This window comes from Oncorhynchus tshawytscha, linkage group LG13 (genome assembly GCF_018296145.1).
Source record: "Oncorhynchus tshawytscha isolate Ot180627B linkage group LG13, Otsh_v2.0, whole genome shotgun sequence".
Classification (NCBI taxonomy): domain Eukaryota; kingdom Metazoa; phylum Chordata; class Actinopteri; order Salmoniformes; family Salmonidae; genus Oncorhynchus; species Oncorhynchus tshawytscha.
Genome location: NC_056441.1, coordinates 39187038 through 39214854, shown reverse-complemented (window position 1 = coordinate 39214854; position 27817 = coordinate 39187038). Strand labels below are relative to the sequence as shown.

At 41.7% G+C, this 27817-nt stretch overlaps 1 protein-coding gene across 2 annotated transcripts in view; it reads left to right on the top strand.

The window, feature by feature from the left end:
- LOC112264899 (choline transporter-like protein 4) overlaps window positions 1–27817 on the top strand; it is a 49638-nt gene that overhangs the window by 5726 nt on the left and 16095 nt on the right. Inside the window, exons 2-7 of one of the 2 annotated variants that reach the window (XM_024441807.2) lie at window positions 10624–10672; window positions 20986–21059; window positions 23361–23439; window positions 23754–23853; window positions 24141–24272; window positions 26361–26421. In XM_024441807.2, coding sequence (XP_024297575.2) covers window positions 10624–10672; window positions 20986–21059; window positions 23361–23439; window positions 23754–23853; window positions 24141–24272; window positions 26361–26421 — 495 coding nt within the window. The remainder of the gene's footprint in view (window positions 1–10623; window positions 10673–20985; window positions 21060–23360; window positions 23440–23753; window positions 23854–24140; window positions 24273–26360; window positions 26422–27817) is intronic. The other variant, XM_042295725.1, reaches the window with a different exon arrangement.

The following is a 27817-nucleotide window of genomic DNA, read 5'->3' as shown; positions in this document are numbered from 1 at the left end:
ATACTAAGCCTACTAATGATAATGGCTATTATTATTATTTATTATTATTATTATTATTATTATTATTATTATTATTAACAATAAGGAGATCAAGAAAAAGGAGCGTTAATTGTAAATATAATTTCAGACAATTTTGAACAGTGTAAACACTAAATAAATAATAATAAATCTGGTTGTTATAATGGAAAAAAGTGTAAAGCCTTTATTACAGCAAAGCAAAGATTAAATTCAGCCGTATTTGTTAATTGTTTACTTGACATGTGAGGCTTGGTGCTTACAGAATCAGTTGGCTATTAAACAAACCCTCAAACAGGCAACAGAAGCAGGACCTGTCTTATTTCTGTAGCTGTATTGATGATTTATAAAGCCAGGCACATTTTAAGTTAGGCTATTGATTATAGACCTAATTAAGTTTGGGTTTCCTCTCTCCTCTCTCCTGTTTTCTCAACTACTCATTCTGCTGCTGCCTCCACGCATTGTTCTCAACACTAATATGCTAATGCTAGTTAACTTTACTATTATGCACATAGCAACATGGTCTAGGAAAAGGTGCCAATTCAACAGCACACTGATTTGTTTCAGAACCATGGACAGCGACCACCATCAACCGCGGGAGAAAACGCATTTGTTATAAAATAATATTTTTCTTATTGCACCATTGTTTATGTAATCTAACAATTTCAGTAGCACATGTCTTAAACTAATGGACTGTGCCATCCCCACGGTCTCCACAATGGATCAGTCCACTCAGCACAAATCAGACGGGTGTCTTGTACACCATGAGATATGTATTTTTGCAACTGCTCGACTAAATAAATCTCGGTTGACCAACAGCCTATTGTCCCAGTCAATTAAATGGGGTTAGCCCTAATATGTATGCATATTTTATATGCATGTGATAATTCATTCGACGGCTAATTGCTTAATCTTATCTGATTCCATAAAATAATACAGCAATATGCCAGAGACTACGGTTAAACCCCGTGCAATCAAGTATTATGCGTTTAGCTGACAGATCAAGGAATGGTCATGAATTGTCTATATTAAAAGCAGATATTTAATTATATTGTAAAAATGAATGAACCCAGAGGTGTGACAATGGGGGTTGGTGAGATCAACACAGAGAATTTTGAATCCCTAAGACAACACAGAGGAATCGTTGCAAACAGTTCATAAGAGTCACTTCGGGGGTTGGGCCACCCTACATCCTTTCCTCAAGCCTCCATTTCTGCATTAGAAGAGGGTGGTGGTGTGTAGGCCTACCTTAAGTCTCACAGTAAAAGTTCATCACTTAATTGGTTGACTTATGCTGGCCTTGACAGCCCAATGCACTCTTTCCTCATAGGCACTGGTATGCACGCGCGTGCACACACGCGCACACGCACGCACATACATGCACATAACTAACTAACTATGCAGTCTAATATACCCTCTCAAAAAGTAATCACAACGCTACATCATAACCCATACATCAGTATCTCTAATTTGAGTCTGACCAATATGTTTTTTGGGGGTCCGACACTGTCCCTGTTTTTTGGGGGACGACAACTTATTTTTGGTCATATAGTGTTTATCGATATGTGGACACCTGGCAGAATCATGGGCATTAATATGGAGTTGGTCCTCCCTTTGCTGCTATAATAGCCTTCACTCTTCTGGGAAGGCTTTTCACTAGATGTTGGAACATTGCTGCAGGGACTTGCTTCCATTCAGCCACGAACATTAGTTAGGTCGAGCACTGATGTTGGGCAATTAGGCCTGGCTCGCAGTCGGCATCCCAAAGGTGTTCGATTGGGGTTGAGATCAGGGCTCTGTGTAGGCCAGTCAAGTACTTCCACACCGATCTCGACAAACAATTTCTGGATGGACCTCGCTTTGTGCGCAGGGGAATTGTCATGCTGAAACAGGAAAATGTTTGGAAGTTTGAAGCACAGAATCGTCTAGAATGTCATTGTATGCTGTAGTGTTAAGATTTCCCGTCACTCGAACGAAGGGGCCTATCCCGAACCCTATCCCGACAGTAGCGGTTTCTTGGCCTCCGGCAAACCCAGATTCGTCCGTCAGACTTACAAATGGTGAAGCGTGATTCATCACTCCAGAGAACACGTTTCCACTGCTTCAGAGTCCGATGGTGGCGAGCTGTACACCACTCCAGCCGACGATTGGCATTGTGCATGATCTTAGGGTTGTGTGCGGCTGCTCGGCCATGGAAACTCATTTCATGAAGCTCCTGACGAACAATTCTCGAGCTGACGTTGCTTCCAGAGGTCGTTTGGAACTCAGTAGTGAGTGTTGCAACCGAGGACAGACGATTTTGCGCTATGCGCTTCAGTACTAGGCAGTCCCGTTCTGAGAGCTTGTGTGGACTACCACTTAGCGGCTGAGCCATTATTGCTCCTAGACGTTTCCACTTCGCATAACAGCACTTACATTTGACCAGGGCAGCTCTAGCAGAGCAGACATTCTACTTGTTGGAAAGATGGCATCCTATGACGCTGCCACGTTGAAAGTCACTGAGCTCTTCAGAAAGCCTAGTAAACTGCCAATGTTTGTCTATGGAGATTGCATGGCTGTGTGCTCAATTTTATACACCTGTCAGCAACAGGTGTGGCTTAAATAGCTGAATCCACTAATGTGAAGGAGTGTCCACACACTATATATACAAAAGTATCTGCCGATATACTGTTTTACAAAGGGGAAATTAAAGTGTCATTTTTCCACAAAGAGTTCTCATAAATTGTCATCCGAAAGAGCAACTGTCCAAGAAATATGCTTCAATGTTGATTTCTTACATTGACAATAATGGCATCACGAAAATGCCCGCAAATGTTCAAATAAGCATGAGATTCCCTATTTATTGAATATCAGGTTATCTGCAGGTACCGATTTTTATAATGGTGAAAGGATAATATTTGACGATAATATCGGTGAACCGATATACCTGTCAGGCTCTAAATTGGACCAAAAGAATGTGGTGATTCTTTTATCACCACTCTTTCCAAAGTCAAGCCAAATGAATTGAAATCACCTACAGACATACACATTGTTTGGGCGTTTTGTATTAGTAAAAATGCCCTTACGACTGAGGTTCAAGTTTTGTAGGGTCCAAACATTTCTATTCTTTATGGGATCAGATGGTGGTAAAAAAGCAGGGAGTATAAACACGACATCAGGAAAGGGTCACTGCCAGTCAGTTTCCAGGTTGTGATTTGCCCTAAACAGACAGCCTTGTATTCTACTGTAATCTGATATTCATTTACAGCCGGCAATGAGGCAGAGGAACAGGTTTCTTTGTTTGGCGGCAAGCAAATCGAGTCTCTCTGACTCCGTGTACAAGGCTTAGCTGAAAATGCAGTGGATGCTATATTGAATATTCTATTGGATGTTTATGGTTATGTGTATTCTGTCAGTTGGAAGCCAACTGCATGCCTCAGTCTAAATCTTTCATACAGTAGGCCTTGTACTTAGTAGCTGCAAAACAAACAGTATGATTGTCAATATCCTATACCTTTTATTGTGTACTCACTACAAAGCTTCAGTTTTCACTAATCTCCATGAAGTTGTTACTAAAACATTGAGCTTCCATAAATCAGGATTAGTAGGTATATAGGATGTAAAGGTTACGTCCGATATTAGTTAATAGGGAATATATTAAGTCAATTAAGCATGATTCATTTATTTGATATTTTAGTGCTTTTTAGATTATACCGCAGTGTGCGACATTGTAGGCCATGGACCTAATGAACAGGCCTACATTGTAATGTAATTTCACTAACTCTAAGCCATAGATGCTGACTTCTTTGTAGACGAGGCGGAGCTAGCATGTTGGAGTGAACGGCTGTGCGTGAGAGGCTCCTGCAACTTTTTTGCGAAATCTAATTTAACCTACTTTATGGCACTTTTTACAACAAACGTTTCTTTCTAATACAAGATTGTAACTTTTTATATGAAAATGCAGAGTAATAAGCAACCAAAGGACAATAAATCGACAGCGGAGGCCTACTCCCCACTAAACAACGAGACAGACATGGCGGGAGGCACATGCAACAATGTGACACTTACAGAACTTACCCGGGCTCTGGGGGAGCTACGTGTTGCTATAGCTGAGGATCTTAAGGCCACTATTGCTGAGCTGGACACCCAAATCGAGAGCGTCATTCGAACGGTCGCTTGGCATGGCCAGAGTATTGTGGACCTTGAGAAAGCTTCTGAATTCAACGCTGGTAGGATCGACGAGTTAGAGAAGCTATGCACGTCATTGCAGGATACTGTGCAGAGGCTTTCTGTGAAAGTGGTGGACCTGGAGGGCCGATCCAGACGTAATAACCTTCGCGTTGTTGGTCTGGCAGAGGGGATAGAGGCGGGCTCTCGCCCTACCGACTTCTTCGGCAAGCTATTGAAGGATGCAATGGGATCGGATGTTTTGGATTCGGATCCCCAGCTGGACCGCGCACATCGCTCCCTTGTCCCAGTGCCTGGACCGGGCCAACGTCCTCGCCCAGTAATAATCTGTCACAGTTTCAAGACCAATGATCTTATCCTGCGTGAAGCTCGAATGAGGGGCAACCTGTCACATAAAGGGCATCCATTCCGTGTCTATGAGGATTATGCGCCCGATGTGGCAAAGCATCGCGCCGACTACAGAGATGTCAAGACCAAACTCTACAAACTCCATCTTCGCCCAGCCTTACTCTTCCCTGCAAGACTAAGAATTACCCCGCCTTCCGGTGAGAAGATTTGGCTCTCCTCGGTTTTGGACGCAGAGAAGTTTATCCGGGGATATACACCAATCCCCCGTACAGGTTAGAGTGCCTTGTTATTGTGTATATATATATATATATATATATATATATATTAAACATTTTTTTTATGGGGGGAACGTTTAATTTAACAAATCCTTGTTCCGATCTCCTGACCCACAGTATGTAAAGGTACGGCTGACTAGGTCGGTTGCGGATGGTTTATTTTTTGACCGGCAGTGCTTAGCAATATTATCTTGAGGCTATATCTTGCTTATCTCTGGGATTGACCCAGGATGACGCTTAAATGCGCAATAAGTTTAAGTTGCAACTTATTCGGTTTAGGTTTATTAGATGCTAACTGAACACTTAACTCGCGGGAGCCTCCTCAGTTCATATGTTAGTAGAAGTTCTAGGATAGTGAGAGGTGAACGTATAGTTGGGATTTTATTTTTGTTTTACCTCTTGTTCGAGGTCACGCCGTGCTTTTTGGCATCGGCCAGACAATGTGTTATTTTTATTTTTCCTTTTTTTCTCTCCTGTTTGTACATGCCTGTTAAATGTGGGTTGATGGGGGGTAAGTGTTGGGGAAATTAGGGGAACAGGGTGGGAAGTAAAGGTGCTTGCAGGGGGGGAGGGGTGGGTTGGATACTGCTCGGGTGTAGGTGCTACATATGCTGATCGTGATGGTTTGGTGCGCTTTCTTACCTTTTTATCAAGTTACATGGTATGCAGGCCACCATAGGAACTACAAACGAGAGGAGGGCGGGGCTTACATTCACTTCCTGGAATGTCAAGGGTTTAAACGAACCAATTAAGAGGGGCAAGGTCCTAGCCCACTTGAAAGCACTCTCGTCTGATATTATATTTTTGCAAGAAACCCATCTGAAGAATAACTCTCATAGCAGACTTAAGTGTAGGTGGGTGGGGCAAGTGTATCACTCTAACTTCTCTGCCAAAACGAGAGGCACAGCGATTCTGGTACGGAAAGGAATTCCCTTTCTACATAAAACCACTATTGCGGATAAAGAGGGTCGGTATGTGATCGCAATAGGAGAAATCCACTCTACCTCAGTAACTCTACTAAATATCTATGGGCCAAACATTGACAACCCCTCTTTTTTCAAAAGAGTCCTTGCCCTGATTCCAGATATCTCCCATACTAACCTGGTCATTGGAGGGGACCTTAACTGTGTGCTAGACCAATATTTGGATAGATCCTCTACCCGGCGAACCCCTACCTCCTATTCAAGCGAATTCTTGAATACCTACATAAAAAAATTCTAACTTATTTGATATATGGAGGATCGCTAACCCTACGGGTAGGGAATACTCCTTTTACTCTCATGTTCACAAGGTTTACACTCGAATTGACTACTTTTTGTTGGATGCTAGACTACTCCCCTATACCTGTAATGTGAGGTATCATGATATTATAATCTCGGACCACAGTCCACTCACCTTCTCCCTGAGATTGGGTGACATTGTACCAAACGAGAAGGTCTGGAGGTTGAATCCTCAGCTCCTCACAGAACCAACATTCTGTAAATATCTTAAAGACCAAATTACATTTTTCTTTGATACCAATGACAACACAGAGACCTCCCCAGCATTATTGTGGGAAACACTGAAGGCTTATCTGAGAGGCTGTATCATCTCCTTTCAGGCTGCCAGGAGTAGGCAAAACAGAGGAAAACTGGGAGAACTAGAGGGACAAATTCACTTACTGGATAGGGAGAATGCTAGCCACCCATCTATGGAGAAACATAAAAAAATTACCTCTTTAAAATTTGAATATAATCAGATTCTCTCAGATAAAATTGCTAAATCTTTTCTCTATGCCAAGCAAAAATATTTTGAGTTTGGTGACAAACCACACAAATTACTCACCAGACAACTTCGAAAAAATGTGAGTGACCGAATGATTCACAGGGTTAAATCTGCATCTGGGGAATTACTCTCTTCCCCCAAAGACATCAATGACAGATTCCGGCAGTTTTATGAGACTCTATATACATCTAAAGCGGATCCTAACCCCTTAATTATGCAAACATTTTTGGAGGACTGTAATCTTCCTGCCCTGAACCAGGAAGATTCTAACTTCCTGAATAAGGAAATCTCTTGATGAAATCCGAGAAACAATTAAATCTCTAAAGAGTGGCAAGACCCCGGGCCCAGATGGATACCCTGGTGAATTCTATAAAACATTCAGCAACATGCTCTCCCCCTATCTGCACAAAATGTTGATTCAGGCCAATGAGGATGGAGCTCTCCCTTCTACTTTGGACGAAGCGTTCATTACAGTTATACATAAGAAGGGTAAAGATCCAGAAGAGGTAGGGTCATACAGACCAATATCTCTCCTTAATACAGACCAAAAGATTTTAGCAAAAACTCTGGCTAACAGGCTTAGCACTTTAATTGGTCCATTCGGATCAGACCGGCTTTATCCCTAACAGAAACTCATTCTTCAATCTCAGGCGCCTCTTCAATATTATGTATTCTCAGAGGTTACCCAACGTGGACCTTGCCGTCATATCTCTTGACGCCGAAAAGGCCTTTGACCAAGTTGAGTGGCCCTATCTATTCAAGGTCCTACAGAAATGTAATATTGGACATAGGTTCATAAATTGGATCCAGCTTTTATATAGGAACCCCTGTGCCAGAATACTCACTAACCAATCATTGTCGCCCCGATTTAACCTCAACAGGGGGACAAGGCAGGGTTGTGCGCTGTCGCCTATGCTCTTCGCCCTAATTATCGAACCGCTCGCTCAGACGATTAGATCTCATGCAGCAATACACGGCTACAATACTAAAGATACTCTAAATAAGATCTCTCTATACGCAGATGACATCCTCCTCTATGTAACAGAACCCCAGGCTAGTATCCCAGCTATTCTTGATGTGATCAATTTGTTTGGTACCTTCTCGGGATACAGAATAAATTGGAACAAGAGTGAATTAATGCCCATACGGTTGCAAAATACCTCCTGGCTAGAACATCTCCCATTTAAGTTATCTTCAGAAAAGTTTACCTACCTAGGAATTGTAGTTACCAAACAATACTCCTTACTATTTAAAGAGAATTTCCCCTCTCTGATACAAAAACTCAAAGCAAACATACTATTTTGGAGAACTCTCCCAATTTCTCTGCTCGGAAGAATTAATGCCATTAAAATGGTCTTCCTCCCACAACTGCTCTACCTATATCAGAACATCCCAGTATTCATACCTAAATCCTTTCATAAACAACTGGACTCAATTATCAATCCTTTCATCTGGGATTATAAAACACACAGGATAGGTAAAAAACACCCCTGTAAATCCAAGATGGAAGGAGGATTGTCTCTCCCAAATTTTATATTTTATTACTGGGCCGCTAACCTCCGCATTGTTACGTTTCTGTTGGATGATGTACTCCCGGCATCCAGCTGGCTTAGTATGGAGCGTGAGGAGTGTCACCCCTTCTCTATTGGCGCTGTGATTTTGTCGCCTGTCAATCTGGAGATGTCACTTTATTGTAACAATCCTATAATACATAGCACAGTCTGAATCTGGAAGCAAATTAAAGTCTACTTTGAGGTCAGACCAATGTCATTCATGCTCCCTGTCGCCAGGAATCCCTCCTTTGCCCCTTCTAACCTTGATAACACCTTTGAGCGATGGGGAGAGTTGGGGATAAGTACCATAGGGGATTTATACATAGAAGGGACCTTTGCTTCCTTTGAGCTGCTGAGGGAAACTTATAATCTTCCCAGAAGTAATTTTTTCAGATACCTACAAATTAGAGACTACGTTAGGAAACACCTCCCAACATTTGGGAACGCTAAACCTTCCATGTTTGACGGATGCATAAAGATATGCCCCACCTCAGATAAACTGATATCGCGTCTATATGATTTGGATATATGATCCTACTCTATATGATCCTACTTGGATGAGTCGGCACTGTGAATTTGTACTTATTAACACACTCTCAATTGTAATATTTGAATCTACCTTTTGGGCAGCGTGTGCTGGCCCAACCACCCGAGCAGTTGGGGGGACGGGATAGGGGACGGGGGACGGGACATCTTCCCTCTTTCTTTCTACGTGTCCTTGTTTTGTATGTCGTGTTTTGTATTATTTGTTCTGCACCCAGAACTCTGGGTCTTGTTGTTCCTGTATGCTCTTTTATGTTTAGATAAGAATTGTATACCTGTCATGTATACCTATACACCATTCTTGTGTGTGTTTAATAAAAAATATTTGAAACGACTTCTTTGTAGACATGCTTCCAATCAGTGAATGGTGTGATGTCCAACTAGACTTGGGCTGATACTTTATCCTATAGTAGCCTAATTGAAATAAAAATAAAATAAACAGCACGCTCAACTGCATATTCCTTGGACAGAAGTGCAAGGTTCAACAGGTGCTGTATCTTTAATTTGTCATTTTATGAAGGTATTTTATTCTGGGATTTCGATTGGTTTATTGTGTGGAGTCCATGAGACCAAGAACAACATCTCTTAGAAATGTTTGGCTTGCTAAGTAGAATATAAACCAAGCAAAGGTAATTGCTTACTGTGATAAGGGGAATGTTGTCCATTTTGAGTAGGGTTTTGACGATCAGTATCGTAATAATTTTTCCGTTGCAAAAATGAAAACACGAAGCAGATCCAACTCTTGTGGTCCTTTTTTAAATACCTGCTGTATGTAAATATTGTGTTCTATAGCTTGGAAAATAAAGACATTGAAATAAAACATTTAACTAGGCAAGTCAGTTAAGAACAAATTATTATTTACAATGACTGCCTTTCCCACCCAAACCCTAACGACGCTGGGCCAATTGTGCACCGCCCTATGGGACTCCCAATCGCGGCCGGTTGTGGTACAGCCTGGAGGTGGAGTGACACCCCTAGTACTGAGATGCAGTGTTTAGACTGCTGCGCCACTCAGAGCCCTATAAATAAATGTGACTCTGGATGACAACATAATGATCTTTGTTTCCAACATTAGGGCTGTTTTGGTTCCTTGCCACAATACTAACGTGCAAAGCGATACTGGTTTTGTCCCGGCCCTAGTTGTGAGTGACCATGACACACAGGGTTTCAGTGGAAAATGTCTGATGGAATATTTTTGGGAGATCCTTTTCAAAAGTCACTGCTCTGCTTTGAGCCTAGTCCCTCCATCTTTGAATTCAAATTCAATTCAAATCTCCCTTATCACATACTGCCCATTCTTTTTAGTTTAAGGCTACCTTACTTTTAAGGGTGCGTAAACTGTCAAATTTGCCATAAAAACATTGACTTATGCAATGTAGAGATTAAAAGAGAAGAATGATGAAAGATGTATATCTTAATAATTCTATTTCACCATATCTTGCTCTATTTTTCATTGGCCAACTCTTAAGAGTTGCCCTAGTGTTCCAGAAAGTGACTCTAAGCAATGTAATTCCCGTAACCCAATCATCATCACCCCCAAAACTCTCCAGATTGTTCGACCTATAAAGATGTGTCAAGGTCTTATTGTTTTTGCTACATTTCCTCCTCCTCAAGCGGAAGACTGTCGCTCTTCAACTCGATGAGTTGCATACTAACAAAGGCCACTGTCGCTGCATAGCAACCCCCCTCCCCTCAACGAACCCTCAAACTCACAGACGCGCATTTCTCTCCATAGACTCTCATGCACAGTGGAGCTCTTTTGAATATCAATGCAAATTGCCATTACCGAGAGATGTTTTCCCTATGTATTCAATCTGATCTGTGTAATGTGTAAACAAGGAACTAACACCATTACACACTGCTATCAGGTGTTTGTGTTAAGTCATTGTAAATACCTTCAGAAAATATATTTCAATTCTGTTTATTGATCCATTATCTCACTGCCTTTTTCTTTTCAGGGGAACCTGCTCAGTATGACCCCACCTTCAATGGACCTGTTCGTAAAAGGTAGCCTTTTCCACTAATTCTCTTTTCAATTCAATTTCAATTTAAGGGGCTTTATTGGCATGGGAAACATGTTTTCATTGCCAAAGCAAGTGAAATAAATCACATTTTATTAGTCACAAATGCTTACTTATGAGCCCCTAACCAACAATGCAGTTAAAAAAAATATGGATAAGAATAAGAAATAAAAGTAACAAGTAATTAAAGAGTAGCAGAAAAATAACAATAGCGAGACTATATACAGGGGGGGGTACCAGTACAGAGTCAATGTGCGGGTGCACTGGTTAGTTGAGGTAATATGTACAGAGTTTTATTAAAAGGAGATGATAACAACAGAGAGTAGTAGTGGTGTAAAGGGGGGGGTCAATGCAAATAATCTGGGTAGCCATTTGATTAGGTGTTCAGGAGTCTTATGGCTTGGGGGTAGAAGCTATTTAGATGTCTCTTGGACCTAGACTTGGTCCTCTGGTACCGCTTGCTGTACAGTAGCAGAGAGAACTGTCTATGACTTAGGTGGCTGGAGTCTTTGACAATTTGTAGGTCCTTCCTCTCACACCGCCTGGTATAGCGGTCCTGGATGGCAGGAAGCTTTGCCCCAATGATGTACTGGGCTGTTCACACTACCCTCTGTAGTGCCTTGTGGTCGGAGGCCGAGCAGTTGCCATACCAGGCAGTGATGCAACCAGTCAGGATGCTCTCGATGGTGCAGCTGTAGAACCTTTTGAGGATCTGAGGATCCATGCCAAATCTTTTCAGTCTCTTGAGGGGGAATAGGTTTTGTCGTGCCCTCTTCACAACTGTCTTGGTGTGCTTGGACCATGTTAGTTTGTTGGTGATGTGGACACCAAGGAACTTGAAGCTCTCAACCTGCTCCACTACAGCCCCGTCGATGAGAATGGGGGCGTGCTCGGTCCTCTTTTTCCTGTAGTCCACAATCATCTCCTTTGTCTTGATGACATCGAGAGGTTTTTGTCCTGGCACCACATGGCCAGGTCTCTGACCTGTCTCATCGTTGTCAGTGATCAGGCCTACCATTGTTGTGTCATCGGAAAACTTAATGATGGTGCTGGAGCTGTGCCTGGCCGTGCAGTCATGAGTGAACAGGGAGTACAGAAGGGGACTGAGCACGCACCCCTGAGGGGCCCCTGTGTTGAGGATCAGTGTGGTCGATGTGTTGTTATCTACCCTTACCACCTGGGGGTGGCCTGTCAGGAAGTCCAGGATCCAGTTGCAGAGGGAGGTGTTTAATCTCAGGGTCCTTAGCTTGTTTATGAGCTTTGAGGGCACTATGGTGTTGAAGGCTAAGCTGTAGTCAATTAATAGCATTCTCACATAGGTGTTCCTTTTGTCCAGTTGGGGAAAGGGTGCAATAGTGCAATAGAGATTGCATAATCTGCGGATCTGTTAGGGCGGTATGCAAATTTAAGTGGGTCTAGGGTTTCTGGGATAATGGCATTGATATGAGCCATGACCTGCCTTTCAAAGCACTTCATGGCTACAGATGTGAGTGCTACGTGTCGGTAGTCATTTTGGCAGGTTACCTTCGAGCACAGGCACTATGGTGGTCTACTTAAAACATGTTGGTATTACAGACTCGAACAGGGAGAGGTTGAAAATGTCAGTGAAGACACTTGCCAGTTGGTCAGCGCGTGCTCGCAGTACACGTCCTGGTAATCCATCTGGCCCTGCGGCCTTGTGAATGTTGACCTGTTTAAAGGTCTTAATCACATCGGCTACAGAGAGCGTGATCACACAGTCGTCCGGAACAGCTGATGCTCTCATGCATGTTTCAGTGTTATTTGCCTCGAGCTAAAATAGACGAGCTAAAATATGTATTTTAAAATAATAATAATAATATTTGAGCTCATCTGGTAGGCTTGTGTCACAGGGCAGCTCTCGGCTGTGCTTCTCTTTGTAGTTTAATGGTTTTGCAAGCCCTGCCACATCCGATGAGCGTCAGAGCCTGTGTAGTACGATTCGATCTTGGTCCTGTATTGACACTTTGCCTGTTTGATGGTTCGTCGGAGGGCATAGCAGGATTTCTTATAAGCTGGGTTAGAGTCTGGGTTAGAGTCCCACTTCTTGAAAGCGGCAGCTCTTGCCTTTAGCTAAGTGCAGATGTTGCCTGTAATCCATGGCTTCTGGTTGGGGTTTGTACATACGGTCACTGTGGGGACAACGTCATTGATGCACTTATTGATGAAGCCAATGACTGATGTGGTGTACTCTTCAATGCCATTGGAGGAATCCCGGAACATATTCCAGTCTGTGCTAGCAAAAGTCCTGTAGCTTAGCAGCTGCTTCATCTGACCACTTTTGTTATTGATATCGTCACTGGTTCTTTCTTCTTTAATTTTGCTTGAGCTTTGTATGCATCTCTGTGTGTGGAGTATAGGTGGTCCAGAGTTGGTTTTCCCCTCTGGTTGCACATTTAACATGCTGGTAGAAATTTGGTAAAACGGATTTAAGTTTCCCTGCATTAAAGTCTCCGGCTACTATGAGCACCGCCTCTGGGTGAGTGTTTTCTAGTTTGCCTATGGCGGAATACAGCTCATTCAATGCTGTCTTAGTGCCAGCCTCTGAATGTGGTGGTATGTGAACAGCTAAAATAGGTAGGTAGATATTGTGGTCTACAGTTTATCATGAGATACTCTACATCAGACGAGCAATAGCTCGAGACTTTCTTAGATATTGTGTACCGGCTGTTATTTACAAAAATACATAGTCCGCCGCCCTTTGTCTTACCAGAGGCTGCTGTGCTATCCTGCCGGTACAGCTTATAACCAGCCAGCTGTATGTTCATAATGCCGTCATTCAGCCACAGCTCCTTGAAGCATAGGATATTAGTTTTGACTGTCCCGTTGGTAGTTTAATCTTTTGCGTAGGTCATCGATTTATTCTTCAAAGATTGCATGTTTGCTAGCAGAATGGAAGGAAGTGGGAGTTTATTCGATCGCCTACGAATTCTCAGAAAGGAGTCCACCGTCTGGCCCCTTTTTCTCTGCCTTCTCTTCACGCAAATCACTGGGATCTGGGCCTGTTCCCGAGAAAGCAGTATATCGTTCGCGTTGGGCTGGTCAGACTCGTTAAAGGAAAAAAAAAGATTCTGCCAGTCGGTGGTGAGTAATCGCAGTCCTGATGTCCAGACGTTATTTTCGGTCATAAGAGACGGTAGCAGCAGCATTATGTACAAAATAATAAAAAATAAGTTACAAACAAAAAACAGTTGTTTGGGGACACGTATAACGTCTGCCTTCTTCTCCGGCACCATTTTATTATTTATAAACAAATGTGAAATAAACAATAAAAATAACATTAAACATTACACCCACAAAAGTTCCAAAAGAATAAAAACATTTCAAATGTCATTATGTGCAAATAGTTAAAGTACAAAAGGGAAAATAAATAAACATAAATCTAGGTTGTATTTACAATGGTGTTTGTTCTTCGTTAGTTGCCCTTTTCTTGTGGCAACAAGTCACACATCTTGTTGCTGTGATTGCACACTGGTATTTCACCCAATAGAGATGAGAGTTTATCAAAATTGGATTTGTTTTCAAATTCTTTGCGGGTCTGTATAATCTGAGAGAAATATGTGACTATGGTCATACATTTGGCAGGAGGTCAGGAAGTGCAACTCAGTTTCCACCTAATTTTGTGGGCAGTGTGCACATAGCCTGTCTTCTCTTGAGAGCCAGGTCTGCCTTCGGCTGCCATTCTCAATAGCAAGGCTATGCTCACTGAGTCTATACATAGACAAAGATTTCCTTAATTTTGGGTCAGTCACAGTGGTCAGGTATTCTGCCACTGTGTACTCTTTGTTCAGGGCCAAATAGTCTTCTAGTTTGCTCTTTTTTTTTTTGCGAAATCTTTCCAATGTGTCAAGTAATTCTCTCTTTGTTTTCTTATGATTTGGTTGGGTCTAATTGTGTTGCTGTCCTGGGGCTCTGTGGGGTCTTTTTGTGTTTGTGAACAAAGCCCCAGAACCAGCTTGCTCAGGGGTTCTTCACCAGGTTAATTTTTCTGTAGGTGAGGGCTTTGTTATGGAATGTTTGGAAACCGCTTCCTTTTAGGTGAGTGTAGAATTTAACGGCGCTTTTCTGGATTTGGATCATTAGCGGGTGATCGGCCTAATTCTTCTCTGAATGCATTATTTGGTGTTTAATGTTGTACACAGAGGATATTTTTGCAGAATTCTGCATGCAGTCTCAATTTGGTGTTTGTTCCATTTTGTGAATTCTTGGTTGGTGATCGGATCCCAGACCTCACAACTATAATGGGCAATGGGTTCTATAACTGAAATTAAATTCAAGTATTTTTTAGCAAGATTGGTATCAGATTTTATGTTCCTTTTGATGGCATAGAAGGCACTTATTGTCGTCTCTCAGATTGTTCACAGCTTTGTGGCCGTTCCCTGTGGCGCTGATGTTTAGGCCGAGCTATGTATCGTTTTCTGTGTGCTCTAGGGAAACGGTGTCTAGATGGAATTTGTATTAATGGTCCTGGCAACTGGACCTTTTTTGGAACACCATTATTTTTATCTTACTGAGATTTACTGTCAGGGCCCAGGTCTGACAAGATCTAGGTGCTGCTGTAGGCCCTCCTTGGTTGGGGACAGAAGCATTAGATCATCAGCAAACAGTAGACATCAGATTTTATATAGGTAGGTAAGGCCCTGTGCTGCACTGTTCTAGTGCCCTCACCAATTTGTTAATGTATATGCTGAAGAGGGTGGGGCTTAAGCTGCATCCCTGTCTCACCCCCGGCAATGTGGAAAGAAACGTGTGTTTTTGCCAATTTTAACCTCACACTTGTTGTTTGTGTATATTATGTTTATAATGTATGTTTTTCCATCCAACACCACTTTCCATTCATTTGTATAGCAGCCCCTCATGCCAAATTGAAATCAACAAAGCATGAGACTGCCTTTGTTTTGGTTTGTTTGTTTGTTTGTCAATTAGGGTGTGCAAGGTGAATACGTGGTCTGTCGAACGGTAATTTGGTAAAAAGCCAATTTGACATTTGCTCAGTACATTGTTTTCGCTGAGGAACTGTCTGCTGTTAATGCAGAGGATTTTCCCAGGGTTGCTGTTGACGCATATCCCACGGTAGTTATTGGGGTCAAATTTGTCTCCACTTTTGTGGATTGGGATGACCAGTCCTTGGTTCCTAATGTTGGGGGATATGCCAAAGCTGAGGATGATGTTAAAGAGTTTAAGTATAGCCAATTGGAATTTGTAGTCTCTATATTTTATCATTTCATTTAGGATGACATAAACCCCACAGGCCTTTTTGGATTGGAGGGTTTATATTTTGCTCTATTTTGTTTTGTTCATTCAATGTCATTGGAGAATCCAGTGGGTTCTGGTAGTCTTTAATCTCTCTTGGCTTGCGTCCCATCTGACCAACATTCAGTGAAAGCGCAGGGCGCCAAATTCAAACTACAGAATTATAAATATTTAACATTCTTGAAAATACACATGCAATATGTTAAAATAAATATTTAACATTCTTGAAAATACACATGTAATTTGTTAAAATAAAGCTTAACTTCTTCTTAATCCAGCCATGGTGTCAGATTTTCAAAAAGGCTTTACGGTGAAAGCAAACCATGCGATTTATCTGAGGACAGCACCCCATCAAACAAACACAGACAATCATATTTCATCCCGCCAGGCGCGACACAAAACTCAGAAATAACTATATAATTCATGCCTTTGAAGAGCTTCTTCTGTTGGCACTCCAATATGTCCCATAAACATCACAAATGGTCCTTTTGTTCGATTAATTCTGTCGTTATATCTCCAAAATGTCAATTTATTTGGCACGTTTGATCCAGAAAAACACTGGTTCCAACTCGCGTAACATGACTACAAAATATCAAATAAATTACCTGTAATCTTTGCCCAAACATTTAAAACAACTTTCCTAATACAACTTTAGGTATTTTTTAACGTAAATAATAGATAAAATTTAAGACGGGATAAACTGCGTTCATTAGCGGATAAAAACCAAGTGGAGCGAGCTTTCAGGTCGTGCGCCCCAACCACAACAGCACTCTAGACTCGACCCTCGTTCTGAACAGCCCTACTTCTTCATTTCTCAAAGGAAAAACATCAACAAGTTTCTAAAGACTGACATCCAGTGGAAGCGATAGGAACTGCAAGCAAGTGTCTTAGAAATCTACATCCACATAGAAAACCCATTGAAAACACTGTCACCTCAACAAAACAAAAAAATCCTGAATGGTTTGTCCTCGGGGTTTCACCTGCCAAATAAGGTCTGTTATACTCACAGACATCATTCAAACAGTTTTAGAAACGTCAGTGTTTTCTATACAAATCTACTAATACTATGCATATCCTAGCAGTTTACTTTGGGCATGCTTTTCATCCGGACGTGAAAATACCACCCCCCGCCTAGAGAGGTTAATAGTTGATTCTAATATTTGTATTTGATCATGTATATGTTTTTGCTGTTTGTTCTTTGTTATACGAAATGATCGGAGAAGTGGTTTATCCATACAGCTCAGTTTTGGATTGATAACTCTTCGTGTTTAGAGTTTTCCAATTCTATGGATTCTTTAATTACATTGAGCAATTACATTTTTAGATTTGATAGAGAAGCTGAGAGGTCAAAACCTGTTTAGGTTTTCTACCTCCAAATGTATACCTTCACTATTACAGTGAAACATTTTGTCTAGGAAATTGTCTAGAAGGGATTTAATTTGTTGTTGCCTAATAGTTTTTTGGTAGATTTTCACACTACTTTCCTTCCATCTATAGCATTTCTTAATATTATTAATTTCCATTTGCTTTGATGCATCATGATTCAGCATAGCTTTGTTCAAGGACTGTGATTTTTCTGTGATCTGAGACTCTGGGTTGAGGTCTGATAAAATAGTCTACGATACTACTGCGAAGAGATGAGCTATAGGTGTACCTACCATAGAAGTCCTCTCGAAGCCTACCATTGACTATGGAGATACCCAGCGTCCGACAGAGCTACAGGAGTTGTGACCCGTTTTTGCTGGTTATATTGTCGTAGTTGTCTAGGGAGGTACAGTGGGGCAAAAAAAGTATTTAGTCAGCCACCAATTGTGCAAGTTCTCCCACTTTAAAAAGATGAGAGAGGCCTGTAATTTTCATCATAGGTACACTTCAACTATGAAAGACAAAATGAGAAAATCCAGAAAATCACATTGTAGGATGTTTTATGAATTTATTTGCAAATTATGGTGGAAAATAAGTATTTGGTCAATAACAAAAGTTTATCTCAATACTTTGTTATATACCCTTTGTTGGCAATGACAGAAGTCAAACGTTTTCTGTAAGTCTTCACAAGGTTTTCACACACTGTTGCTGGTATTTTGGCCCACTCCTCCTTGCAGATCTCCTCTAGAGCAGTGACGTTTTGGGGCTGTTGCTGGGCAACACGGACTTTCAACTCCCTCCAAAGATTTTCTATGGGGTTGAGATCTGCAGACTGGCTAGGCCACTCCAGGACCTTGAAATGCTTCTTACGAAGCCACTCCTTCATTGCCCGGGCGGTGTGTTTGGGATCATTGTCATGCTGAAAGACCCAGCCACGTTTCATCTTCAATGCCCTTGCTGATGGAAGGAGGTTTTCACTCAAAATCTCACGATACATGGCACCATTCATTCGTTCCTTTACACGGATCAGTCGTCCTGGTCTCTTTGCAGAAGAACAGCCCCAAAGCATGATGTTTCCACCCCCATGCTTCACAGTAGGTATGGTGTTCTTTGGATGCAACTCAGCATTCTTTGTCCTCCAAACACGACGAGTTGAGTTTTTACCAAAAAGTTATATTTTGGTTTCATCTGACCATATGACATTCTCCCAATCTTCTTCTGGATCATCCAAATGCTCTCTAGCAAACTTCAGACAGGCCTGGACATGTACTGGCTTAAGCAGGGGGACACATCTGGAACTGCAGGATTTGAGTCCCTGGCGGCGTAGTGTGTTACTGATGGTAGTCTTTGTTACTTTGGTCACAGCTCTCTGCAGGTCATTCACTAGGTCCCCCCCGTGTGGTTCTGGGATTTTTGCTCACCGTTCTTGTGATCCTTTTGACCCCACGGGATGAGATCTTGCGTGGAGCCCCAGATCGAGGGAGATTATCAGCGGTCTTGTATGTCTTCCATTTCCTAATAATTGCTCCCACAGTTGATTTCTTCAAACCAAGCTGCTTACCTATTGCAGATTCAGTCTTCCCAGCCTGTTGCAGGTCTACAATTTTGTTTCTGGTGTCCTTTGACAGCTCTTTGGTCTTGGCCATAGTAGAGTTTGGAGTGTGACTGAAATCTTGCTTGTTTGTAGGTGACAAAATACTTATTTTCCACCATTATTTGCAAATAAATTCATTAAAAATCCTACAATGTGATTTTCTGGATTTTTTTCCCCCTCATTTTGTCTGTCATAGTCGAAGTGTACCTATGATGACAATTACAGGCCTCATCTTTTTAAGTGGGAGAACTTGCACAATTGGTGGCTGACTAAATACTTTTTTGCCCCACTGTATATGGGGGAGGGAATGCTGTCACCTCCAGGTAGGTGTTTGTCCCCCTGTGTGCTAAGGGTGTCAGGTTTTTGTCCATTTCTGGCATTTAGGTCGCCATAGACTAGTACATGTCCCTGGGCCTGGAAATTGTTGATCTCCCCCTGTAGGATAGAGAAGCTGTCATTGTTAAAGTATGGGGATTCTATTAGGGGGATATAGGTAGCACACAAGGAAATTTTTTTTCTCTGAGATCATTTCTAGCCAGATGTAAAATGTTCCTGTTTTGACAATTTTAATTTGAGTGGGTTAGGTCTGCTCTATACCAAATGACCATACCCCATGAGTCTCTTCCCTGTTTCACACCTGGTAGTTTGGTGGATGGGATGCTGTGGTCTGGGTTTAGGTCCTCTTGGTGTTGGTTCTCTCGGTGCAGGTCCTTCGGGAGGGAGTCTTGCTGGTCTGGGAGGGTGTCTCGCTGGTCTGGACAGGGTGTCCGTTGCTCATGTGTGTGATGCTGGGGCTATGGTTCGAGGGTGACATCCTTCAGGGTCCTGGCAAAAGTTGAGATTGCTGCCTTGTAGAGGTGGACCTGGTTGTAAAGGCTAGGGTGGAGTGGTGGGCCAGGTAGACATTAGCTTTTGAGGCACAGTCTTGCAAAATGCTTGCATTCACTCGCTGTATGGTGGCAGGGTGAATGTTTTTTCAAGGTAGCAGGGAGGAGATCACCACTTGTGTGTTGGGGAAAGTGGAAGAAGCTTTTTCAACCCTAATCTGTTCTCTGACAGCTCCAGGACAGCTCCAGGGCATGCCTAGTGTTCGTGCACCAGAGTTTAGCCACTTTTTGTTTGGGGAAAAGTTTGTCCTCTTGAATGTATTTGCCATTTTGAGCCAATGAGGAGCACAATCTCTAGCTTTGTTCTTAGTGGATGTGTGGGGGTTTGTCAAGAGGGCTATCAGGGGTGCTGACGGGGGCTGATAGGAGGGGGTGGGTTGTCTGTTGGGTTGGTGGGTCCTGTGTTGTCTGTCCCGTTATGGTCCGTGTCTGAGGTGGGCTGTTCTGCTGGCTTCTCTGGGGGAGTGTCCTGGGCTGTGAAACTCCTGCCATTGTTGGGCTCAAGAGTTTTCACACATCTGACTTCACACTTCAGTGCTAATTGAAGATGCAGCCTGGTCTATTCTGTCCTAGCAGCTTGGTAGCTTAGTATACTTATTTACTTAGTTTTATATAACAAAATTACCTGTAGATTGTCATTTACTTTTTGGCTTCAAAGTAGCTTCAGACTGAATATTACTCGCTTTGTTTTGTGTTGGACGGTATTTCCAGGTTCCGCTGTGTTTCTTCTGCAGGTTTTGGTTTGTTAGAAGTTTTTTTTCTTGATAGTCCTTGGTAGTAATAGTCCATTCAGGTAATTTTGTCCAAAATCAAGGTTTTATGTATGGAATTTGGATTGATGGTTTTGATGTTGAGGATAGTCCTTGTGGAGAAAAAAAAATGCAAGTTTATCTAAATTTATCCAACTATAATTCTATCTTTTTGCAGAAGAACTCAGGAGCCCCTGCGCTCACTACCTCTCTCTCTCTCAATAATTTTGTCTCTTGCTCTCTACAAGGCCTACAGAGCCTACCAAGCTACAAAGCCCCAACTACCACTATCTTTGTGTGCTAATTATCCACTGTATGTCTCAAGTGCCTTTCGTGGGCACACTTTCTGTCACATTTTTCAGCTTGGGGGCATCTATGCCACATCAATGCTCAAAATCACTATGTGTGTCATTGTATTTCCATTCTCCCTCAGAGGCTGCACTGACATCATCTGCTGTGTTCTCTTCATTGTCGTTATCCTTGGCTACATGGCGGTGGGGATTTTGGGTAAGATGGGCCTTCTACGCACCTCCCACCACTCACATTTTCTCTCACACACACATACTCATTCTGTATGTGTTGCTGTATTTTTTTTCTCTCTCTCGCTCAGCCTCTTTCGCTCTTTCTCTCTTTTTCTCTCACTATTAGATGACGTCTGATTCCTGGCATTATCTCTCTCTGGCTGTCAATCTCTTTGACTCTTACATCCCTTTTGAAACTCAGGTGTCCTCGCCATAATGCCTTATGTAAATGTAGTATTTGCAGGCAGAACGCACGCTGGCTAAACAAAACAACAGTGATGTAATCACCCCAGTGACATAATCATCCCTTCCTGAATTCCAACAGCTCGTCAAATCGCCACTCACAAGTGAGAACAGCACCTCCATTATCGAGAGTGCCCTGGTAACATAAGCTTGTCATTGGTTCTATGATTTTCTGACTTTTCCCCTCTTCAAAATCTATACCCTCACCTTTCTCTATAATTATAAGGTATCTCTATGGCCTTGCTATTCTACTCCTTTTTGTCTTTCGGTCGAAGGGCCTCCCTCTCCTCTGACTCCCACTCAGAGTGGTTCCAAAGAGAAATTCCAAAGCAGAAGCTCACCCTCACCCACAACATCCATGACCTGTCATCAAACACATTCCAGCAGGCACTCACTCTACTTTTTCTTGAGTCAATAGAGCTGCCTGATAAGGAGGTCATATGAATATATTGCCAATGTCAATAGCTTAGTATCTGATTAATGGGGAAGGATTTTGTGCATTGATCGGATATACAGTAGGCCTTTTATTGAAAGGAGGGGAGTAGTGGTTTAGTATATAAAACCAAATGAAGTAGTTGATGTCAATGAGCTTTGTACTCTACCTTTCTAAAGATCACCACTTGTGGGGTCACTTATAAATGTCCTTGTTTTCCATGAAAATATACATGAAATGAGTTGCAAAATGGATAGGGAATATATGTTGACAAGGTTATAAATAGTTTTAAAAAATTTAAATAATAGTGTCCTTCAAACTTTGCTTTCGTCAAAGAATCCTTCCATTTTCAGCAATTACAGCCCTGCAGACCTTTGGCATTCTAGTTGTCAATTTGTTGAGATAATCTGAAGAGATTTCACCCAGTGTTTCCTGAAGCATCGCCCACAAGTTGGATTGACTTTATGGGCACTTCTTTGCGTACCATACAGTCAAGCTGCTTCCACAACAGCTCAAAAGGGTTGAGATCCGGTGACTGTGCTGGCCACTCCATTATAGACAAAATACCAGCTGACTGCTTCTTCCCTAAATAGTTATTGCATAGTTTGGAGCTGTGTTTTGGGTCATTGTTCTGTTGTAGGAAGAAATTGGCTCCAATTAAGCGCCGTCCACAGGGTATGGCATGGCATTGCAAAATGGACTGATAGCCTTCCTCCTTCAAGATCCCTTTTACCCTTTACAAATCTCCCACTTTACCACCATCAAAGCATGCCCAGACCATCACATTGCCTCTACCATGCTTGACAGATGGCGTCAAGCACTCCTCCAGCATCTTCATTTTTTCTGCATCTCACGAATGTTCTTCTTTGTGATCCGAACACTTGAAACTTAGATTTGTCTGTCCATAACACTTTTTTTCCAATCTTTCTCTGTCCAGTGTCTGTGTTCTTTTGCCCATCTTTTTTATTGGCCAGTCTGCCCTTCACTGTTGACGTTGATGTTTTGGTGTTTTGCGGGTACTATTTAAGGAAGCTGCCAGTTGAGGACTTGTGAGGTGTATGTTTCTCAAACTAGATGCTAATGTACTTGTCCTCTTGCTCAGTTGTGCACTGGGGCCTCCATCTTTCTATTCTAGTTAGAGCCAGTTTGCGCTGTTCTGTGAAGGGAGTAGTACACAGCGTTGTATGAGATCTTCAGTTTCTTGGCAATTTCTCGCATGGAATAGCCTTCATTTCTCAGAACAAGAATAGACTGATGATTTTCAGAAGAAAGGTCTTTGTTTCTGGCTATTTTGAGCCTGTAATTGAACCCACAAATGCTGATGCTCCAGATACTCAACTAGTCCAAAGAAGGCCAGTTTTGAGCTGCGCTAAAATAATTGCAAAAGGGTTTTCTAATTATCAATTAGTTTAATGGACAAAAAAAAGCTTTTCTTTCAAAAACAAGGACATTTCTAAGTGACCCCAAACTTTTGAACGGTAGTGTATGTTAATTTGGTTGCCTTTGACAAATGTATGGGTCATTTGCCCTTGTATTCTTTGACTGTGGTAAATGTATTGGGGTCCCCACCACTGCTTAGATATTGATGTTTTGTTTTTATATTTCCACCAGCCTGGCTTTATGGTGATCCCCGACATGTCCTCTACCCACGGAACTCTACTGGAATGTTCTGTGGCATCGGGCCCAATAAGTAAGGACCTCTCTGGGGTCCGTGATGTGTTTGAACTTGAAATCCTTTATGAACCAAGTATAATTTTATTCAGAAGTTTAGAAGAGTTGAGGCTATGTAATGTGAATTTACTAATCATGCATTTTTGCCATAAATGCAATGGATAAAAGTGGAAAATCTGGCCAATCCAGTCAGACATGTCATCTGGGTTAATAATTCAGTCTTGGCATGCCTCACTATACAGTATATTGAACTGTCATATTATATATTTAATTCACAATGCATAGTTAGGATTCTGTGAGTACAATACAAACTGTTACATTGTCCTTTCCCAGAGCTCAACCCAGTGTGTTCTACTTTGACATACTGAAATGTGTCACATCAATCAACATCATGGCCGCCACCCTTAATGGGTTACAGTGCCCCACCACACAGGTACATTAACATCACACCATAATGTTCTAGTTTCTAAGGCTAATAGTAATAAGGAACTCTGTGCACATCTGCAATGTCCCATTGTGTGTGTTCCTGGGTCAAATTGTATTTATATGTAATGTCTTCACCAACCCGTTCATACAAGTTCTCTTTTATTACATTTTTATTTGTATGAGGCCTTTTTCTTATGGTCTCTACATCCCAAAATGTCATGTGTATCTGCATATCTGGGACAGGTATCAGGTTTCAGTCACAATGTGAATACCTCTTCATTCCTCACCCTGCAGGTGTGTGTGGAAAAGTGCCCAGATGTGTTCTGGGCTCTCAATCCTATTGCCTACTTACCGAATGCCAAGCCACAAGACTACTTCAACCAATCACTCTGTGTGCCATCCTTTGATCTAGCAAGAACTACACTGGTAAGTCCCATCCATTTGCTTGGAGCTAACTCTGCTAATTACACCTCTGGGTGATTATAAAAAGTCAGTCAATTGATTAATAATACTCTTAGCAAAAAAATAACTATTTACATATGTAGAATCTATGAGAATAGAAAGATTCAGAAACATTTTTTATTTTTTATTTAACTAGGCAAGTCAGTTAAGAACCAATTCTTATTTTCAATGACGGTCTAGGAACAGTGGGTTAACTGCCTGTTCAGGGGCAGAACGACAGATTTGTACCTTGTCAGCTCGGGGATTTGAACGCTCTAACCACTAGGCTACCCTGCCGCCCCAAAACATCACAGCACAGTTGAAAAATATTTCAAATATAAATCAGGGTTAGGGTCACCTGGAATGCATTTCAATTAACAGGTGTGCCTTGTTAATTTGTGGAATTTTTTTCCTTCTTAATGCGTTTGAGACAATCAGTTGTGTTGTGACAAGGTAGGGGTGGTATACAGAAGATAGCCCTATTTGGTAGAAGACCAAGTCCATATTATGGTAAGAACAGCTCAAATAAGCGAAGAGAAACAACAGTCCATCATTACTTTAAGACATGAATGTCAGTCAATCTGTAAATTTTCAAGAACTTTGAATGTTTCTTCAAGTGCAGTCACAAAAACCATCAAGCAATATGATGAAACTGGCTCTCATGAGCACCGCCACTGGAAAGGAAGACCCAGAGTTACTTCTGCTGCAGAGGATAAGTTCATTAGAGTTACCAGCCTCAGAAATTGCAGCCCAAATAAATGCTTCAGAGTTCAAGTAACAGATATATCTTAACATCAACTGTTCAGAGGTGAGGCCTTCATGTGTGAGGCCTTCATGGTTGAATTGCTGCAAAGAAACCACTACTAAATAACACCAATAAGAGACTTGCTTGGACATGAAACATGAGCAATGGACATTAGACAGGTGGAAATTTGTCCTTTGGTCTGATGAGTCCAAATTTGAGAATTCTGGTTACAACCGCTGTCTTTGTGAGACGCAGAGTAGGTGACCGGATGATCTCCGCATGTGTGGTTCCCACCGTCAAGCATGGAGGAGTGTGATGGTGTGGGGGTGCTTTGCTGGTGACAGTCAGTGATTTATTTAGAATTCGAGGCGCACTAAACCAGCATGGCCTACCACAGCATTTTGCAGTAATATGCCATCCCATCTGGTTTGCGCTTAGTCCCACCATTTGTTTTTCAACAGGACAATGACCCAAAACACACCTCAAGACTGGGTAAGGGCTATTTGACCAAGAAGGAGAGTGATGGTGCTGCATCAGATGGCCTGGCCTCCACAATCACCTGACCTCAACCCAATTGATTTGGTTTGGGATGAGTTGGATCGCAGAGTGAAGGAAAAGCAGCCAACAAGTGCTCAGCATATGTGGGAACTCCTTCAAGACTGTTGGAAAAGCATTCCTCATGAAGCTGGTTGAGTGAATGCAGTGCTGAGAATGCAATGCTGAGAGTATGCAATGCTGTCATCAAGGCAAAGGGTGGCTACTTTGAACAATATAAATTATAAAATATATTTCAATTGTTTAACACTTTTTTGGTTACTACATGATTCCATGTGTTCTCATTGTTTTGATGTCTATACTATTATTCTACAATGTCAAAAATGGTAAAAAATAAAAACCTTGAATGAGTAGGTGTCGACTTTTGACTGGTACTGTGTGTGTGGTATGTATGTGTGTATACATACATACATACATACATACATACATACATACATACATACATACGCGTGTATATATCGGAGATTGGAAATTATGCGGACAATTACATTGTTTCCATCAATCTATCTGCAATATTAAAGCTGATCTGCCTCATTAATTTGTTTTAATAAATGCATTTTAAAAAGTTCCGTCCTATAACTATAACCTGTAACTACAGAGGTTTGTAAATTCAATTTTTTTTCAAATAGACTTTCATTGATCATGGTTTTCAGTGACTCCTCAAAGCCTTTGGACTGTCTTTTGGAGATCGATTTAACTGGAAGGTTTTCCTATTGTTTTTTTTACTCTGAATAGACAAAATTAGTAGTTTAACCTTTTTTTCTTTACCACAGAAAGTTAAGGAAATTGTGGATCAAGAGCTGTGTCCGTTCTTCTACACTCCTACTATCTCTGGTGAGTGACCCTTGCTTTTTTCATATTCACTTTCATAATTACATACAGTGCATTCGGAAAGTTTTCAGTCCCATTGACTTTTTCCACATTTTGTTATGTTACAGCCTTATTCTAAAATGGATTAAATAAAATAAACATCCTCATCAATCTACACACAATAACCCATGGTGACAAAGCAAAAACAGGTTTTTAGAAATGTTTGCAAATGTATTAAAAATATAAAACAGATGCCTTATTGACGTAAGTATTCAGACCCTTTGCTATGACACTCGAAATTGAGCTCAGGTGCATCCTGTTCCCAATGATCATCCTTGATGTTTCTACAACTTGATTAGAGTACACCTGTGGTAAATTCAATTGGTAGGACATGATTTGGAAAGGCAAACACCTGTCTATATAAGGTCCCACAGTTGACTGTGCATGTCAGAGCATATATCAAGCCATAAGGTCAAAGGAATTGTCCGTAGAGCTCCGAGACAGGATTGTGTCAAGGCAAAGATCTGGGGAAGGGTACCAAAACATTTCTGCAGCATTGTAGGTCCCCAAGGACACAGTGGCCTCCATCATTCTTAAATGGAAGAAGTTTGAAACCAGCAAGACTCTTCCTAGAGCTTGCTGCCCAGCCAAACTGAGCAGTTGGGGGAGGAGGGCCTTGGTAGTGTTGGGGAATAATCAGAATTGGTTGGTAACATAGGTAAGATGTTTTATATTCATCATATGTTTGTAAGTTACTTCTCATCAGAATGTTATTTTTGTATAATACTGTGGCGGGGTTGCAGTATCTGTTCTATGCCAAGACTAAGTTGCTTGGGCCGGAGAGAGGGGAGACGTCAAGCGTGTCTCTTGACTCCACAATGTCTGTGTGCCAGTCAGTGTGTCTCTGTGATCTTGTCAAGATAGGATGGATTTGATATATGGCTGTTGATATGGAGGATTTGTTTATGGTTCTGAGTTTGAGAAAATAACATAGTTTAGGAGACAAAGCTGAACGATAAATTATGCCTATGCTGTCTGGATATGTGTGTCTCTGCTATGAAAGGATCTCAGTTGCAATGTGGAAGGGACTCTCAGAGAATTCATTGATAGACACTGAATTGATCTGAGAGTCACAGGGTTGTGATAGAGCTCATAATTAAAAATGGACTTTGTGATAACTAACTCTGACTTGTGTGTGGTTTGCTCTCATGGGTAAATAGAGGAAATTTCCACGACAGTAGTCACTCAGAAAGAGCTCCAGAGTTCCTCTGTGGAGATGGAAGAACCTTCCAGCAGGACAACCATCTCTGCAGCCCTCCACCAATGAGGCCTTTATGGTAGAGTGGCCAGATGGAATCCACTAGTCAGTAAAAGGCACATGACGCCCCGCTTGGAATTTGACAAAGCCACCTAAAGGAAA